The following is a 19,430-nucleotide window of genomic DNA, read 5'->3' on the forward strand; positions in this document are numbered from 1 at the left end:
AAGGTATTGGAACGAAATGATGACTTTTGACTTTGGGTCGTGCAGTAAAAACAAGAACTGGAATAATCTAACCTCCTGCTTATTTTTTAATTGAGCGTACCTGCTTTGTTTACTTTTTTTGTTTATACAAGTTTTGAAGCACACGAGCCAAACAGTTTGTCTTAGATATTTTAATGTATTTATTCCATTATTCAATATTCCCTTGCGAGAAAAACACATTTCATATTTAGCAAGTCAAATTTTGCTGACTCATTACATTAAGATTTGATGAGAATGGCGGACGAATGAGAGCTTTACATGCTGCCGCAGCGTTTCTCTGATCGCTTAAATTTCGGGATAAGAGTGCCATAGGTTCGAAAACTGACAAAATCATTGACGTTTAATTTTCTTTTGCATTGGATCAGATTAGATAGAACCTTGAAAAATCTCTAATGCACCTGGCTCATATTTAAAACAAAATTTTACATTGTAATGCAGATTTGAAGTTATTTTACAGTTTAAAGGACTTCACAATAGAAGAGTATAACACTAAGAGCTTGGCCACCTATAATGCAAATAACAATAACAGACATATTTAATTACTTTAAGATCCACACCTTCAAAAAGAGAGTATTTTAGAAAAATATGTATCTGAAAAATGTATGTCTTTAAAGTTTTAAAATTATACGGTAGGATCTGCTTAAACCCAGAAATGGATTTCTTAGCATGGGCATGTTTTGTTTTTTTGAATAACTCTGTTTATATGTTGTAGTTTACATATATATACTGTAATATCAATATTAATAACGGAATGTTTGCTTTCAAGGTAATAAAATCTTTTCAAGCTGGGCAATCAAAAAATGTAAAATTATAAGGACAATAGTTGTTTGGAAAAGAGACCCTTAAAAAATCTTCATTTTAATAAGAAATTGCATCGGATTTAATTATTTAAAAGCAAAATACAATTCACGTGAAAGTTGCAGATGTTAAAACGTATATTTAAATACACAAGAAAAATCACCTACATGTAGGTGTTGAGTTTTTCATTCGTACTCGAAAAGATCGGGACATTTTTACTGCGACCAGAAGGGCAAATCTGCCATTCATTACAAGGTAACTTTAAGAAAGTCAACTCATATTTTCTTTGAATTATTTCTAACTTGGCCTCGCGTATCTGGTAGCAATATTTTCCTTTGTATTTATGACGGCCAAGAAGCTAAAAACAAATGTATTGTAAATACTTATATAAACTGACTTGCCAAGTCGGAAACGTTCATTTTTTAACCCTTTTTATGAAAAGAAGGGACTATAAAATAGTGTTCAACTCCTCTAAAGAATCTTTTTGAAAAAACTACAAAAAAGGTGAAGAGATTAGTTTGAAACGACTGCTAACGACAGCTGGAGTTTAATGTTTAAGGTTACAGTAGTTGGAATTGCATTGCCCAGTCAAATGCATGGTTAATATAAATATTAAAAAAACGACTAAAAAAATCTGACAAAAACTGCTTGGCATCTCCTATCCTTCTTTAACATATGCTGGAGACGACTTTTAATTTATCAATTGTGATATAGCGAATGGCATGGACTATTTAAAAAAAAAAAAGCAGCTACAGTTCAACCATGTTTAATTCTTCTTGCTCTCTACTCGCAGAGACAACTGCTTGCGTGTGATTGCATGTGCTACTGCCATGGTTACACAAGTACAACCGATCAACTCCTCTACTGATTCTTCAAATGAAATAGTGGAGTCTGAAAAATTATCATTCTCTTCTAAATGGAAATGTTTTGCCTCAAACACTACTCTCCATGGTTTAAGATACGTCGTCCATAGCGGGATTTCCATTCCTAGGCGAGCAACGTGGTTGATATTTCTCTGCGTTACTGGAAGTGCCTATCTTTATTATTCAACTACGAGCTTAGAAAAATTCATGTCACGACCAAAAAAAACCATAATTTCACAAGAAACACCAACCAAAAGCTTGAAGTTTCCGGCTGTGACAATCTGTAATTTAAACAAGTTTATGAAAACCAAGATAGACATGGCCGACGACGATGAAAACTTTGAAAAATTGGGACTGAACATAAGTGGATGCAGTGAGACACGTGCAGTTCGTGGAAATCTCACTTGCGGTCAAGCATTGTTATGTGCTTTTCACCCGTTTGGTTATGGACTGGTAGACAACTGTAATACTACAACGCGACAGAACATCGTTAACGTTCTCAACCGCACTTCGGAGCGTGTGTTTAACGAAGAACAATTTCTTGCCAAATACGGACACGACATCGCTGGCATGTTTTTTCGTTATTGTCGTTTCTTTTTTAAAATAGAATGCTTTGAAAAAGACTTTGTTCCCATCATCACAGAGAAAGGCATTTGTTACACATTCAACTCTGGTTATAATGACTCCAGCCTGTTCTACTCGGAAATGGAAGGTCCCGAACTCGGCCTAAGTATCCTCGTCAATGTTCAAACAAATGAGAGCACTTGGGGTGAGTATTCAACCGGATTACAAGTGATTGTGCACGATCAAAAGACTTATGTTAACCGGAATAATGGATTTAACATCTTTCCTGGTTCTCACGCGTCGGTTGCAGTCAAGTTGAGACAGGTTAGTTGCTTTGTCAATGTCGTATCCCATAGGGGGCACCCTGGGTGCCAGAGGGTTTTCTTGCGCGGTTTCCGGTGTCCGTCATGCATGTCTCTATTGTGACTTTATTTTTCTTACGAAATCAGTTACTTTTCAGGCCCTTCTATTTTTTCCAACGGCTTCGCTGACTTGCTTCGGTTTTGTACGTTTCATTGTCTCGATTGGGGCGTGAATATCCGAAGGGCAGGTCGCGCTTCTCATGAAATTCTCACTCGAAATAAAATCGAAATCTTGGTTCTAGATCAACCTCGAAGGATTAAAAGGATTATTTATTTTGTGGGATACTATTTACTGTTGGTTTGCTTCTTTGTTCCTTTGCCTAGTTTTACGTAAGTCTAGAGATCAAATAAGATATAAGACATACACCGATATTGCGAAGAAAAAAATTGGTTTCAGGTACTGCGATGCTGTCTGCAGGTCTGCAAAGTGAACATTTATTGATTTAATTTTGTTCATTGCAATAAATTAATTAAGTTATTAAAAAAAAGTTCGTTACGCCGATTCTCGTTCCGCCGTTCCGCGTTCTGACTTCATAGCCTGCCAAAGTCAACGAGTCGAAACGACAAAACGACCAACTATGCAAAAACGACGAGTCGAAGAGGTCAGCCGACGAGTCGAACGGAGAAGACAACGAGTCGAACTTAGGAGTGTATCACCGCTAAATGTAATAACAACCCTAAATGTAATACCAACCGCAAATGTAATAAAAATCAACCCTAAATGTAATAACTTACCCCACCGTAAATGTAATACAATTTAACGCTAAATGTAATAAGCTGACCAACCGTAAATGTAATACAAGTTAACCTCAAATGTAATAACATAGTGTTAAAAGCTCCCTTACGGTTACTGGGCATCACTTGATTCTCGGTGATTTTTTGTGAACATTGCTGAGGTTCTGTGTAGTTCCTGTCAAAGCTTAACTGGGAACTTCTTAAGATTTCCGAAGAAAATAGCCCTTCTGATGTCAAGCATTTGCAAACAACATTTCCGACATTCTTTGCAGCGGATCGCGCTATTACATAGCCCACTTTCGAAAATAGTGGAAGCCTGGGCGTTTGGGGGCGCACAAGGTTGAAAATAAATGCGCGAGCTCCCCCAAACGATCCCATAATTGATCCCCAGGTTTACACTCTTTTTGAAAGTGGGCTATTATTAGAAGTCCTTCTGGATGTATTCAAAAGATTTTGGTGAGAGGGTAGTATGATAAAACAGATAAAAATATACAGATGGTACAGATTAAATAAAGACAACTTTAATAGCATCGATACTCATTCATATATAATCATATATTCGTATTAAATAATTAAACGTATTGGAAAAAACGTATTCTCGCCATTTAGTGCGATTACTCGACTTCTTTGTCCGTAGAAAACAGTAAAAAACCTGCAATTTTCAAAACTTTGACCTTCAACAATAACAGTCTATTAAGAGTTTTCAGATTCATTTTATCAGTAGAACCCCGGTAAGTCGAACTCGGATAACTCGAACAACCCCACTAACTCGAACTAACTGCCATTTGCCTTGGATTTGACCCCCACTTTTCAGTCATTTTTACTCGGTTAACTCGAACTCGGATAACTCGAAAACCCCGCTAACTCGAACTAAATTTCGTTTCACTTGATTCGATAACTCGAATTCCGGTTCTTGCAACTTGGCACGGTTGCCCATTGATTAGAGCAACGAACAGATCACGTATTTTACAACCATTTTCCACTCTTATCATAAGAATGTATGGTCTTGTTAGAGTTTCTGACAAGTTAAGTTCAATTTGCACTGTACCGTATACTGAAGTGCTGAAAAATCAGTTAACTATCAATTATTAACTTGGCAAATTAAATATGCAATCGACCCCGATAACTCGAAACCCCGGTAACTCGAACTGTTTTACGTTTCCCTTCAGAGTTCGAGTTACCGGGGTTCTACTGTATAAGGCTACTTGATTCGCGTCAACAAAAACAAAACAAACCGTAACAGAAACGTTCATGACAGTTCAGGTCCTCTTTATTTTCTCCATCCATTTTTTTCAGATGATATTCCGATTGTCGTAGAACCATCCGGCGATCCCAGTATATAGAAGTCTCACCCACGCATTTATCCACTGAGGGTGGTCAATTATGGTCTTAATTGCTAAAACAAGGCCACTCGCTTTCCCACGTGTTTTACAAATCTGCCGCATGCTGTGGTAACCTACGCATGCATCATGATCAAAAAACAATCGTGGCAGCCTTTCAATGAATGACCCGATGAGACTTCTAAATCGCTTGCTTATAATGCTTAAAATGTTGAAGGTTTCCACAATGTTTCTCGGGCTTCCTGTCAACGAAAAATCAATAATGATTTCAAGGACTTCATTTGGGAGGTCCTTTATGGAACAAGCTTCTTTATTGTTTTCTCCGTTATCCATCTCATGTGCAGCCCATTGAGATTCTTTATTCGTAGGCCTCTCAACTTCATTGCTTTCTCCGTTATCCATCTCATGTGCAGCCCATTGAGATTCTTTATTCGTAGGCCTCTCCGTTATCCATCTCATGTGCAGCCCATTGAGATTCTTCATTCGTAGGCCCCTCATCTTCATTGCTTTCTCCGTTATCCATCTCATGTGCAGCCCATTGAGATTCTTTATTCGTAGGCCCCTCATCTTCATTGCTTTCTCCGTTATCCATCTCATGTACGTGCAGCCCATTGAGATTCTTCATTCGTAGGCCCCTCATCTTCATTGCTTTCTCCGTTATCCATCTCATGTACGTGCAGCCCATTGAGATTCTTCATTCGCAGGCCTTAGTAACGTGTTATTACATTTAAGGCTTACTTGTATTACATTTACGGTTGGTCAGCTTATTACATTTAGCGTTAAATTGTATTACATTTACGGTGGGGTAAGTTATTACATTTAGGGTTGATTTTTATTACATTTGCGGTTAGTATTACATTTAGAGTTAATTTTTATTACATTTGCGGTTAGTATTACATTTAGCGTTGTTATTACAATTAGCGGTGATACAAGGAGAAGACGGGTCAACTTCGTAAAACGCCGAAACGAACTGGCATTTCGACGAGTCGAACCCAGAAAACGACGACTCGAAAAGAAGTATCGGCGTGCCGAAATGACGAAACGCAATAACGAAAAGACGAGTCCAACATTTTGTCCACGACCTAACTTCATTTCATAGTTATCTTTTGTGTCAGGTAAACACTCGAATACGTTTTGAAGAAATGACCATCCCGCTGTGGTATAACGTCTTATTATATCAATGGCTAGATCTATTTAAAGCTAAAAGAAAATAGACAATGAGAAGAGAATCGTTTCGTCATTGACACAAGGTACTCGGAAAAACGAGCAAATTGACTAAATAATATCTTCCTCAATAGCTATATTACACCCAATCTTAGCATTTTGGATTATACCTAATCTCAGGGTAAAACTATACCCAATCTCAGCATTTTGCATATTTCCCTAACTTGGATTCTTCACAACTTACCCATACTTTTCAAATCTATTTTAGCACATAAGACTTGAAGCGCCCTTTAAAACAAACTGCAGCAATCAGAACCAAATCCCGGGATTTGGTAATTATACGAAGGAGGCTTGTGTGTATCAATGTTACGCAAATATGACGTCAGATATTTGTGGATGCAACTGGGCCGGTTTTCCAGGTAAAATTTTGTTCTTTCAAATTGAATAAATAATAATGAATAATAATAAAAGTATTTATAAAGCGCCGAGATCCATTAATTGTTCATGGCGTTTACATTAAAAATATTAAGAACATGATGTTAAAAAGTTAAAAAACTCTAAAAATTAAAAAAAAAGGATATCTACAAATATATGTTCAAATGTAACAAAAAAATAAAAATAATTAAAAGCCTGCTTAAAAAGGTACGTTTTTAAATGTCTCTTTAAAATGTCAATGGAAGCACTCGATCAAAGTTCTTGTGGGATCGAGTTCCACAATTTGGCTTTTGGCGTCGCCAGGAGGTGTCGAGAGCTTGATCTTAAAATTCACCGAGGGGTGAGATAGAAAATAAGTCTCTTATGTATGAAGACGCCGCTCCATGGAGGGCCTTGTAGACTAGTAAAATAATTCTCTAAATTATACGATAGCGGACAGGTAGCCAGTGTAGCTTCTAAATCGCAGGGGTAATGTGATCGAATTTCCTGGTACGTGTAACAATTCGAGCTGCTGTATTTTGAGCGGGTTGTAATCTTGAAAGTAGATGTTGTGAAAGACCATATAGCAGGGAGTTGCAGTTATCCAATTTCGAAGTAATAAGGGCATGAACAACAATTTTGGCACTCTCTACATCAATGTACCCTCTAACTTTGGCTAGATTCCTTATGTGGTAATGACTTGCAAATCGATTTGATATGTTCCTCAAGGTTAAAACATTGATCAATAATAGCGCCCAAATTTCGAGCTGAGGATGTTGGAAGAACATTCACATTGCCAATTTATATTCATTATACCGTTTTGAATTCTACTTAGATTTACTAATAATTTTTGTTTTTGTCATTGAAAAGCTGCATTCTCGACGAATGAATTGCTAGACAGTAGAATGCCAGTCATGTTACGACTAGTAGTCATGGCAGCTACTACCTCATTCAAAGACATTTGACTTCCACGCCCCTTCACCAGAAAGAAGGGGTTTACTGACATGTTAGCAGAAAAAAGATTTTCTTATACATCGAATTTCGAGACTACGGCAAAAGATTCATTTGCAGCTTGTCAACAGTTACTTATATTGTTTTTTTTTTATATTACAAGCCCCCCCGCGTTAAAAAAAACTTGCTCTCCCCCCTTCTCTTCGAAGTAAGTAGTTGGTTAATGGGTCACTTATTACCTATTACTGTCTCATTTTTAAATAAATTGTTTCTGCATTTCCACACCTTCTACCAACCCCATAAAATAATTAATTAGATAGCAAAAATATATAAATTATTTGCAGTTCATATTATATACGATTTATCGCGTTCGTGTAGGTGTGAAGCGGTTGCCTGTGTGTTCTTTTCAAGACGTTTGGTGCATGGAGCAGGCTAACAGTAAGAAGAAAGAAATGTGTTCCCATAATCTTTGTGTGTGTGTCTGTGTGTTGATTGATCGAATCTTATTGCCATGCTGCGGCAATTCTGAAAAAAAAAATAAACTACAAAAATTTTATGCTACAAAGAAACAGCAGTTGAGCCCGCGTGTATTAGTGAGTTAAAGACGGACGAGGATTCCATTTGTTCAAAACTGTTCAATGAGCCAACATTATTCATTTTCGTTTTCACACAAAGTGAATCCGACTATGTTTGGGAACGTCGGCTGAACATTGTATTCATGCATTTCCTTTAGCAGATATTAATTCAACCTACCATTATTTAACCGTTTTTGGTGAACATACAGCAAATTAACTTTCAAATGCTTTCGGTTAAATTTTGGGAGAATGAATGGTTTGCATTTTTAAAGTTCCTCAATCCCTTCCCCCATTCCTTGAAAAAATAAACAGTCTGAATAAAGTCAGATGATAAGTGATATAACGTCTCGTATTATAAAAACTTCAGTGAGTTATTTTGTTTAAAACTTTCAGAAGTCGTTAACCGGACAGACTGCCCATGTAACAACGCGTGCTCAGAACTGGAATATGAATCACGTGTTTCGTATTCCAAATTCCCGGATGTTTCGATAACGAAACTATTGCGTAATATCTTTAAGACTAACGTCAGTGCCAGCTACATGCAGTAAGTGACTTTCATAAAGAGTAATTATTTGAATAAATACTTGTTTTAGATCTATAATTATACCAAAACTGAATGGCAATCCATTCAACTGTTCAAACACATGTATAGATTTATGGAAGTATCTCACTAAAAACAATGTCCTCGAGCATTGAAAGGTATTATTTATTTTTATAGATTTTTCTTGCTTTATGAGTTGGGTGGGTGGGGCGGACGGATTTGTTGTGTCTCGCCTTTGTATCTGACTTTGTATCTATCCGCCATTATCCAATGTTCAAATCATTCATATCAAGTAACGGCGCGATGGGTAGTTTGAACAATGTTTCTCTTCTTGCGACTTATATTGAAACATGAACTTGATTTTTTTTTTTTTACCTTTGCCTGTACACACTATGTAGAGAGAACTACGTATTTCTCCAAGTGGGTTTTCAACATCTGGCATACGAAAAGCGAGAAGAATTTCCAAGCTATGGACCAGAAAGCCTTTTCGGTGAGTGAGATAAACAGAACTGTACTATATACAGTTTTATACCATGCCATAGAAAATACAGCCAATCAGAATACAGGGAAGCCGTTGTATATTCGACGGTATTCAACCCAACCTTCCCATCGTGCACTGCGATTGTATTCTCGACGAAATTTAGTAAGCGTATTTTCTATGGCATGGTATAAAATAGTTATACAACACTTTCTCGTGGTATACTATGGAATATCCCACTTGTCACTTGTATTTTCTTGGTATACACACTCGTCTAAAGGCTCGTGTGTATACCGAGAAAATACAAGTGACTCGTGGGATATTCCATAGTATACCACTCGAAAGCGTTGCATAACTAGTATATATGGTATCATCTCATGCGTTACCGACATACAAACTCCAACGATAGATGTCAAAGAGATAAAAAAAAGAACAATCCCCGGCCAATATACTGGCAGAAGAAATGACTATTAAAAACAAAAGTTTTCTCTATATATTATTTTAGGTGAGCTTGGTGGCAACATGGGCTTGTTTCTTGGATGCAGTATACTGACGATCTGTGAGTTCATCGACTTTCTATGGGAAGTTATTATGTCCAAGATAAAGAAGCGCTCCACGGATGTAAACACCGAACCCAATGACAGTTATTATTAACCAACTCTGATGCTAAACGACAATTTTATTGCTACTTGTCCCGGGGGGGGGGGGGGGGGGGGCGGAGGAGTGTACTCAAAAACATTTTGCACGGGGAGGCTCCGCCCCGAGCTCTAACGCCTTACCCTTTTATATACCATTTTGACAAAAATTGTACCCCTTTCGTATACCTTTTACTGAAAAAAAGGTACCCCTTTCTTATACCTGAAAGACATGGCATAGACTTAGAACACGACGTTTTCTTGTCATTTTCATATAGCGCTTAATAGGTTGAAATAAAACAGCCATGAAGTGCATCTGTTCGAAATATTTTAAATAAAGGCCCTTTGAAAAACCTAAATGACAAATTTCCATACCCTTTCGTATACCCAAACTTGTGAAATCCTTTCCCTTTTATATACCAGAGGCCTGAAAAAGATACCCCTTTCGGGCGGAACCTCCCCGTATAGGCCATTATAGGGGGTATTCCCCCGGGCTACTTGTATTTATGTGTTATTGTATAGTATTATTTGGTAGACTGACGAGGGAGCTTTGTCATTAATGACACACATCTTGCATGATGGTGTTTGTTGAATTCCCGTGTAGAGCAAAACGACAATTTATCGTTTCTTCAGTACTTGTGTATTATCGAATATTTGTTGGCATATTATTAATGTTTTGACTTTATTGGTTGTAAACATTAGACACACTGCCATTAACAAATGTTGGCACTAACAAGGGGTTATAAAATTAAGGGGCCGCATTTATTACAAGTTATAGTTCAACATTATCATGTTAAAAATTGTATTTTAAATGCCACATTAACTAGTTATATAACATAAATTTAAAATGGCACATTAACTAATTGTAAAATAAATTTACACGAAGCTGTATTTATTCATGCAGGTAAAATACATTTTGAAGTCAGATTAAATCATTTGAAAAAAGCCACATTAATTCAGTTTATCAGTATTTAACATTATTGTACTACTATGCGTTTACTTATTATAAGCAAATTTTGTGGGCATTGAAAAGTTATTGCATTATAATTAGGCCTATTTTAAGAAGTTAAATGGATTTTATGTTTGGCTTAGATTAAGAGCAGTTACTCTTTTTTCTTGAAAAGAGCGCAAGTAGAAGAATGGCCGTGGTAAATTTAGAGGCAGTAAGAAAAAAGAGGGACTTCCCGCAGTCTATGTATGACTGGATTAAAACCAAGAGCAAAGCATGTCTATACCTAAGTGGTATGTGTAATGCATGCCGTTTTTTACTAATTGGCAAGTTTCCTGGCTCCTGAGTGACTGATTACAACTGTACCAGCTACACGATGGGTTGTAAAATAAAAGTTTAATTGATATTTGGAACACAACCAGTAAAATATCCATGTACATATGCTTTCAACAATATAATACGTGTTTAAGTTACAATAATTAAAGCTTTGCTTGTTTGAATTGTTAGTCGTCTTATTTACTATCTAATCAAAACTTCCTCAGTCATGTTTTTCAACAAAAGAAATACCCGGTGTTTAGTGCCTAAAAATGGTTGATTGAGTGACAAAACGGAAAATTGAATATCCCTTTCCCGGGGGGGGGGGGGTGGGGGGTACTTGACCTAAGTTTAGATATAGGGGTGCCGCTGGAGGTTTGAAACCCTGACCCTGTTTAGGACAATAAAAACTTAAAATGCCTACCCTGTGTAGGACAACACCCCCTATTCTAAGACCCTATTTAGGACAAAGGACAACATCAACAATCATTTACGCTTTATGATGATTGCGTCCCATACGCGATGTTTGAAGCATTGAAATGCAAAAACGCCTATCCGGCCGAATAAAATAATTTTTATTGAAGCGAAAGCGAAAACAATGTAAATACATGGACGACAGTCTTGCAGCCATACCCTGTCTAGGACAGCTTCAGGCCCTGTTTAGGACAGAGGAGCTTGAAATTATATACCCTGTTCAGGACCGGAGGAGTCAAAAACCATACCCTATCCAGCGGCACGTCCCCGTATAGGCCATATAGGGGAGTGGCCCCCCCCCCCCCCCCCGGGATCCCTTTAGATGTCAAATGGCTTTAAGAGAGACTTTCAGGAAAAACCGAGCATTAGGTGATAGAAGTTAAAAAATCAATTCCCTTCATGTTTTGCTCATTAATGGCTTTTAAGTAGATAAGAAACCTCATGTAGTTTGTTCCCCCCAGAAGTCTTTTTACTTTGAGAAAAAGAAGAAAATTAGCTTAGGTGGTTGGAGTCTCAAAATAGCTCAATTTTTAACCCGAAATTCGCCATCGTAAACTCTCCTCACGTTCCCAAACAAAGCCGCATGGAGAAGGTTGGACTCTTTATATCAACAGAAAAACTTTATTTCTTTCGCTAGAATATAATTTCATGGCTTTATCAAAAAATCTTCGAATTGAAATAATTAAAAAAAGAGGAATGCTTAACACGTTAAATTTAATTGATAGTATTCACTAACTATAATCGAAATCGACATAAAAATGTAATTATGTAGATATTGTATGTACGTGTTGTGTTAAATCAAGTTAAGTTTTGTAAGTTAGTGTTACAAGTATTTGAATTTAAGTTACTAAGTAATCTATTATATCTTTGAAATAGTTTGTGTTGTTAATAAAGTGTTGGTTTGCTATTAAAAATATCAAATAATTAGTACCGCGTAACATAACAACGACTTACTATCATGGGCCCTTAACCCTTTTAAACGTTTTCCAACTTCTGAAAGTGACAATTTTTATCTGAAATTAAAACTTTATTTGATTTTCAGTTATAATAAACATTCTCACATGAGGCCTTTTAAAAAGGCATTGAATTTTGTTGATGACTTTTAAGCTGTTGTGTCAGAAAAAGTAAACACGCAGGAATAATCTTACCTCCTGCTTATTTTTAATTAAACGTACCTCCTATGTTTACACACAAGCCAAACATTCCGTCTTAAATATTTCAATGTTTTTATTTTATTCCATTATTTAATATACCTTCTGGATAAAACAAATTTCACAACCGCAGCAAACTGACTTATTGCATTAATACTTTATGAGAATGGTACGGATGTGTGATATGAGACCTTTACATTAGTTGGTTTACCTGCCTCCGCAGCTTTCCTATAATGGCATCGATTTCAGAATAATAGCATTATATTTGAGAAAACCGACCAAATCATTTTATTTTAGTCTTGGGGCACAGAAGTCTAACTAAAAAAATAAGACATCACTGAGGTTTTCTTCTGCATTGGCTTGAATTAGATAGAACCTTCACCAATATCAAAGGCGCCTGGCTATATTTAGAGAGTGTATATTAAATTGCAGTTTAAGTTATTTTAAAGAATATTGAATGTTGGAATAAAAACACATCAGTTTTAAGCTCTTAATTAGAGGAACACAAGTTTACTAATATAGTGTTGTTCACTATTTAGTGCCATCCTCTATAAATTAAAATCTTCAGTCAGTTTAGTTTTAGTTTGCAGTTTAAAGGCTTCATAATACAATACTGAGAGCTTGGCCACCTATAATTAAAATAACAATAAACAAACATATATAATTACTTTGAGATCCACATAGTAAAAAAGAGTGTATTTTAAAAAGAGATGCATCAGAGAAATGTATGCCTTAAAAGTTTAAACGATAATTTTATGCTATAGCTTTTGGCAGGAGCCCATGGGCTCCTGCTTTTGGTTAAACCCAAAGATGGATTTCTTAGCATGGGCATATTTGGACTTTTGAACAATTCTGTTTATATATTGGCGGCTTCAGTGATACTCCAGTTCAATTTATTTGAAGTGACCTTCCGAGAAATTTGGGGTTGACCAAAACAAGAATTTGTGTACCGGGTTTCACTAAGTATTAGCAATCCAAATCAAGAAAAATTTTCCTTTGATGACCGTTATGATGTTTGCTCTGAAGGTAATAAAAACTGTTCAAGCTGGGCAGGTAAAGAAATGTAAATTTATTAGACAATCGGTGTTTGGAGAAGAGACTGGCTAAATCTCCTTTTTTGGAATTAATTATTTAAAAGTAAAATACAATTTATGTGAAAGTTGCAGGTGATGTTAAAATATATTTTTAAACACGCAAAAAAATTACTTAGGTGTCGTGCTTTTCTGTCGTGCTTGAAAAGATCGGAACATTTTTACCGCCATCAGAAGGGAAAACCTTCCCTCGTTATACCAGGTAATATTTTAGAACCCATATTTTTATAGGAAAATTTCCAAATTGGCTTTATGCGTATGGTAATAATCTTTTTCCTAGGTAACTATGACCGACAAAATGCTAAAAACAAATGTAACGTAATACTACATAAACTAACTTTCCAAGTCGGCAACGTTCGGTTTTAGCTCTTTTTAAATAAGAAGTGAGATCAGAAGGATTAAATCCACGTTTACTAACTCGCCCGCAGTGGGCGCCGTCTCACTTTGCTCAACTGTGAACCCGTGAACGAACTTGTCTAATAAGATTCGTTTAATTTTATTATTCCGCTCTGTAAGTACAAACTTTGTTTTTTAATCTGAAGTTTCCAAAATTAACAGTGTTCAAGTTCTTATGAATATATTTGAACATATTACAAAAAAGGTGATAGATCAGTTTGAAACGAATCATATTTAATACAGTAGATGGAGTTTAATTTCCAAGGTTACAGTAAGGTTTAATTAACATCGCTCAGTCAAGTTCATGGTTAGAATAACTGTTTCAAAAACTAAAAAACAAAATTCAACAATTAATTTAAAATTTTAAAATGTCTGGCAGCAATTCCTCAGCATCTCCTACTTTAAATTAAATATGCGGTGCGCTTTAATACTGAAGTAACAAAGTTTCTAGATTTGCAAAACGCACATGGTAATTGCATGCGTTATGCAAATCTGCTATTTATTCCTTTGAAATATGGTAGAGCCGACGTTTAATTTAAAAATCCCACTATGGCCTATTCAGGTTAAGAAGAGCCTTAAGCCAGGAGTTTACTGAGACAGCTACAGTTTAATAAAGGTTTATTTTTTTTTCTCTACGTACATGTACGTACATGCAGAGACAACTGCTTGCATATGTTACTACCATGGCTACGCAAGTACAACCGACCAACCCTTCTACCAATTCTTCAAATGAAATAGTGGAGTCCGAAAAATTATCATTCTCTTCTAAATGGAAATGTTTTGCCTCAAACACTACTCTCCATGGTTTAAGATACGTCGTTCAAAGTGGGCTTTCCGTTCTTAGGCGAGCAACATGGTTGATATTTCTTTGCGCTTCTGCCACTGCCTATATGTATAATGCGACCACGAGCTTGGAAAAATTTATGTCGCGACCGATAAAAACAGTAATTTCACAAGAAACGCCAACAGATGGTTTGAAGTTTCCCGCTGTGACAATCTGCAATTTAAACAAGTTCATGAAATCCAAGATAGACATGGCCGACGATGATGAAAACTTTGAAAAACTGGGACTAAATATAAGTGGATGCAGTGAGACACGTGCAGTTCGTGGAAATCTCACTTGTGGACAAGCATTGCTGTGTGCTTATCACCCGTTTGGTTATGGTCTGGTAGATAAATGTAATACCACAACGCGAGAGAACATCATTAACGTTCTCAACCGCACATCGGAGCGTTTGTTTAACCCTGAACAATTTCTTGAAAAATACGGACACGATATCACTGGCATGTTCTTTCTTTATTGTCTTTTCTCTTTTGAAATAGTATGCTCTGAAAAAGACTTTGTTCCCATCCTTACAGACAAAGGCATTTGTTACACATTCAACTCTGGTGATAACAACTCCAGCTTGTACAACTCGACAATGGAAGGTCCCGAACTCGGCCTTAGTATCCTTCTCAATGTTCAAACAAACGAGAGTACTGCTAGTGATTATTCAACGGGATTACAAGTGATTGTGCACGATCAAAAGACGTATGTTAACCGAAATAATGGATTTAACATCTTTCCTGGTTCTCATACGTCGGTTGCGGTCAAGTTGAGACAGGTAAGTTGCTTTGTCAATGTCGTATCCCATATTCTACAGAAACCAAGATAAGCTCCCGCGGTATCAGCTATTTGGCCCGACGCAAACGTTACCTTTTATGTCAGGTAAACGCTCGAATACGTTTTGAAGAAATGACCATCCCGCTGAGGTACAACGGTTTATATATAGGATGGTATATTTAAAGCTAAAAGAAGAAAGACAATTAGAAGAGTATCTTTTCGCCATTGACACAAGTTACTCGGAAAAAACGAGCAGCTTATTTCACTGACTAAATAACATCTTCCTCAATAGCTATATTACACCCAATCTTAGCGTTGGATTATACCCAATCTCAGCATTTTGGATTGTATACCTAATCTCAGCCTGAAACGATACCTAATCTCAGCATTTTGCATAATTCCCTTACTTGAATTGTTCACAACTTACCCATACTTTTCAAATCTATTTTAGCACATAAGACTTGAAGCGCCCTTTAAAACGAACTGCAGCAGTCAGAACGAAATCCCGGGATTTGGTAATTACACGAAGGACGCTTGTGTGTATCAATGTTACGCAAATATGACGTCAGATTTTTGTGGATGCAACTGGGCTGGTTTTCCGGGTGAGATTTTGTTCTTTCAAATAGAATAGTCATTATACCCTTTGAATTCGACTTGAAATAGATTTATTAGTAAAATTTGGTTTTGGTTTTGTTTTTGTCATTGACATTACTTTCTCATTTAATGAATTGTTCCTGCATGTCCACAGCCTCCTCCACCCGTTCAATTAACCCCTACCCAATCCTTCCCGAAAAAATAAAATGGAATATCTTATCGAAATTGTAATTAAAATTAATACACAAGATCATAAAAATATATAAATTATTTACAGTTCATATTATATATGATTTATTTTCCGTACTCGTGTACGTGTAGGCGTGAAGCAGTTGCCTGTGTGTTCTTTTCAAGACTTTGGATGCTTGGAGAGAGCTAAGAGTAAGAACAAAGATATGTGTTCCCATTGTCTGTTTGTGCGTTTGTGTGTCTGTGTATTAATTGATCGAATCTTATTGCCATGCTGCGGCGATGCTGAAAAGTATATACCGTATTTATTCGATTAAGCGCCCTTGAATAAGGCTTTCCTTGAATAAGCGCCCACCCTGAAGGTCGGAAAAGTTACTAAGCGCCCAGCTTCGAATAAGTGCCCACCCCTAACCCCTTTTAAAAGTATTGAAGTGTACAAGAGGAGTACTTTGATTATTGTTGAAATTGATATTGAAATTGACTAAGTACTACTAAGAGACTTACTAGAATACCGAGTTTTGTTAGTATTTTAAAGAAACTGTAAATGAACAGTTAAAATTCTGCTTTAGTACACTGATCTTTACGTTTCATTATTATTCATTGTTTTGTTGTAAAATAAACTTACTACTTGCGAGAAATGGCGAAAATTTAAAACGGCCCATGCTCCATTTGTTCAAAACTGTTTGATGAACGAACATTAATTATTTATTTTCGTTTTCGCACTTAAGGTGAAACCGACTATGTTTGCGAGCGCGCGCCGGCTGAACATTGTATTCATGCATTTCCTGTAGCAGATATAAATGCAGCCTACCATTATTTAACCTCTACGCTATGTCCTCTACTGAAGTGCTTTAAGTTTTGATCCTGTGTTAGTATATCTTTTGAAATCTTTTACTATCATTTTTTTTTTTCAAATTTGCGTTTAAGTACTATGATAATTATGCCCAATTATTTGATAAAGTTTTGCTAACTTAGGCGGAAAAAAACTTATGCAACCAGTGGAGTAAAGACTATGAATTTTGGAACACATTGTGTTGTCCATCCGTGATCGGTTGTCATGGAAATTGCAAAGTTTTGGTGAACATACAACAAATTGACTTTCAAACGCTTTTGGTTAAATTTTGGGAGAATTCATCAAATTTAGTGGTTATCAGCTTGTCTGAATAGTTTGCATTTGCAAGTTCCTCAACCCCCCCCCCCCTTCCTTGAATAAATAAATAGTCTAAATAAAGTCAGATGATAAGTGATATAACGTCGCGTATAATAATTACATCAGTGCGTTTTTTTGTTTAAAACTTTCAGAAGTCGTCAAACGGACAGACTGCTCATGTAACAACGCGTGCTCAGAACTGGAGTATGAATCACGTGTTTCGTATTCCAAATTCCCTGATATTTCGATAATGAAAATATTGCGTAATATCTTTAAGATCAACGTCAGTGCCAGCTACATGCAGTAAGTGACTTTCATAAAGAGTAATTATTTAAATAAATACTTATTAATTTTTAGATCTATAATGATACGAAAACTTCATGGCAAACCAAACTATACTACATATTGTAGCTGTTCACACATGTATAGATTTATGGAAGTATCTCACTAAAAACAATGTCCTCGAGCATTGAAAGGTATTATTTATTTTTATAGATTTTTCTTGCTTTGAGTTGGGTGGGTGCGGCGGACGGATTTGTTGTGTCTCGCCTTTGTATCTGACTTTGTATCTATCCGCCATTGTCCAATGTTTAAATTATTCATATAAAGTAACGGCGCGATGGGTAGTTTGAACAATGTTTCTCTTCTTGCGACTTATATTGAAACATGAACTTTATTTTTTTTATTTTTTACCCTTGCCTGTACACACTATGTAGAGAGAACTACGTATTTCTCCAAGTGGGTTTTCAACATCTGGCATACGAAAAGCGAGAAGAATTTCCAAGCTATGGACCAGAAAGCCTTTTCGGTGAGTGAGATAAACAGAACTGTACTATATACAGTTATATGGTATCATTTCATGCGTTACCGACATACAAACTCCAACGATAGATGTCAAAGAGATAAAAAAAAGAACAATCCCTGGCCAATAGACTGGCAGGAGAAATGGCTATTTAAAACAAAAGTTTTCTCTATATCTTCTTTTAGGTGAGCTTGGTGGCAACATGGGCTTGTTTCTTGGATGCAGTATACTGACGATCTTTGAGTTCATCGACTTTCTATGGGAAGTTATTATGTCCAAGATAAAGAAGCGTTCCACGGATGTAAACACCGTACCCAATGACAGTTATTATTAACCTACTCTTATGCTAAACGACAATTGTATTGCTACTTGTCCCGGGGGGGGGGGGAGGGAAGGGGGTTGTATTCAAAAAAAATTTGCACGGGTAGGCTCCGCCCCGAGCTCTAACCCCTTACCCTTTTATATACCATTTTGACAAAAATTGTACCCCTTTCGTATAACTCTTACTAAAAAAGCTAAGGCATCCCTTTTTTATACCTGAAAGACATGGCATAGACTTAGAATACGACTTTTTCTTGTCACTTTCATATAGCGCTTAATAAGTTAAAATAATACAGCCATAAAGTCCATCTGTTCGAAATATTTTAGACAAAGGCCCTTTGAAAACCTAAATGGCAAAATTCCGTACCCTTTCGTATACCTAAACTTGTGAAATCCTCACCCTTTTCTATACGAGAAGCCTGAAAAAGGCACCCCTTTCGGGCGGAGCCTCCCCGTATAGGCCAATATAGGGAGTATCCCCCTGGGCTACTTGCATTTATGTGTTATTGTCTAGTATTATTTGGTAAACTGACGAAGGAGCTTTGTCATGGATGGCACACGTCTTTCATAATGGCGTTTGTTGAATTTCAGTGTAGAGCAAAACGGCAATATATCTTTACTTCAGTATTTGTGTATTATTGAATATTTGTTGGCAGGTCAATAACAGAGGGAACGGAGCTATGTCACGGATGACGTACAACTTACATGATAGTGCATATGTATGCTGAAATGATTGCTGAATTTATGGAAAATATGAAAGCTCTGAATACCTTCAATAGAAACTTGATGAATATTCTAACTTGTCAACTATATTATTAATCAAAACATGGTCAAGAAAAAGTAAGATTGACCACCTTTTTACATTATCGTGGCGACCGGCTGATTGTTTTCATTGATGAGCTTTTTTACGGGTCTTTACTTAACGTCCTTCGCCAG

The 19,430-nt window shown here is 36.5% G+C and overlaps 2 protein-coding genes across 4 annotated transcripts in view; both read left to right on the forward strand.

Moving 5' to 3' along the window:
• The first annotated feature begins 921 nt into the window (after window positions 1-921).
• Window positions 922-11,031, forward strand: LOC144633670 (acid-sensing ion channel 2-like). Its single transcript, XM_078492519.1, has 7 exons — window positions 922-1,092; window positions 1,631-2,588; window positions 6,134-6,284; window positions 7,609-7,668; window positions 8,199-8,349; window positions 8,745-8,836; window positions 9,330-11,031. The coding sequence occupies exons 2-7, from the start codon at window positions 1,668-1,670 to the stop codon at window positions 9,476-9,478; spliced, it is 1,524 nt and encodes a 507-aa protein (XP_078348645.1). The 5' UTR covers window positions 922-1,092; window positions 1,631-1,667; the 3' UTR covers window positions 9,479-11,031.
• A 2,474-nt stretch (window positions 11,032-13,505) lies between these two features.
• Window positions 13,506-19,430, forward strand: part of LOC144633667 (acid-sensing ion channel 2-like) — a 30,262-nt gene continuing 24,337 nt past the window's right edge. Inside the window, exons 1-6 of one of the 3 annotated variants that reach the window (XM_078492512.1) lie at window positions 13,717-15,439; window positions 15,890-16,040; window positions 16,354-16,413; window positions 17,524-17,674; window positions 18,088-18,179; window positions 18,359-18,540. In XM_078492512.1, coding sequence (XP_078348638.1) covers window positions 14,486-15,439; window positions 15,890-16,040; window positions 16,354-16,413; window positions 17,524-17,674; window positions 18,088-18,179; window positions 18,359-18,507 — 1,557 coding nt within the window. In that variant the 5' untranslated portion in view covers window positions 13,717-14,485 and the 3' untranslated portion in view covers window positions 18,508-18,540. Of the gene's footprint in view, window positions 13,642-13,716; window positions 15,440-15,889; window positions 16,041-16,353; window positions 17,675-18,087; window positions 18,180-18,358; window positions 18,541-19,430 lie in introns of those variants that run through there. The other 2 variants (XM_078492516.1, XM_078492515.1) reach the window with 2 other exon arrangements.

This window comes from Oculina patagonica, chromosome 12, assembly GCF_052425735.1.
Source record: "Oculina patagonica isolate OP01 chromosome 12, crgOcupat, whole genome shotgun sequence".
NCBI lineage: Eukaryota > Metazoa > Cnidaria > Anthozoa > Scleractinia > Oculinidae > Oculina > Oculina patagonica.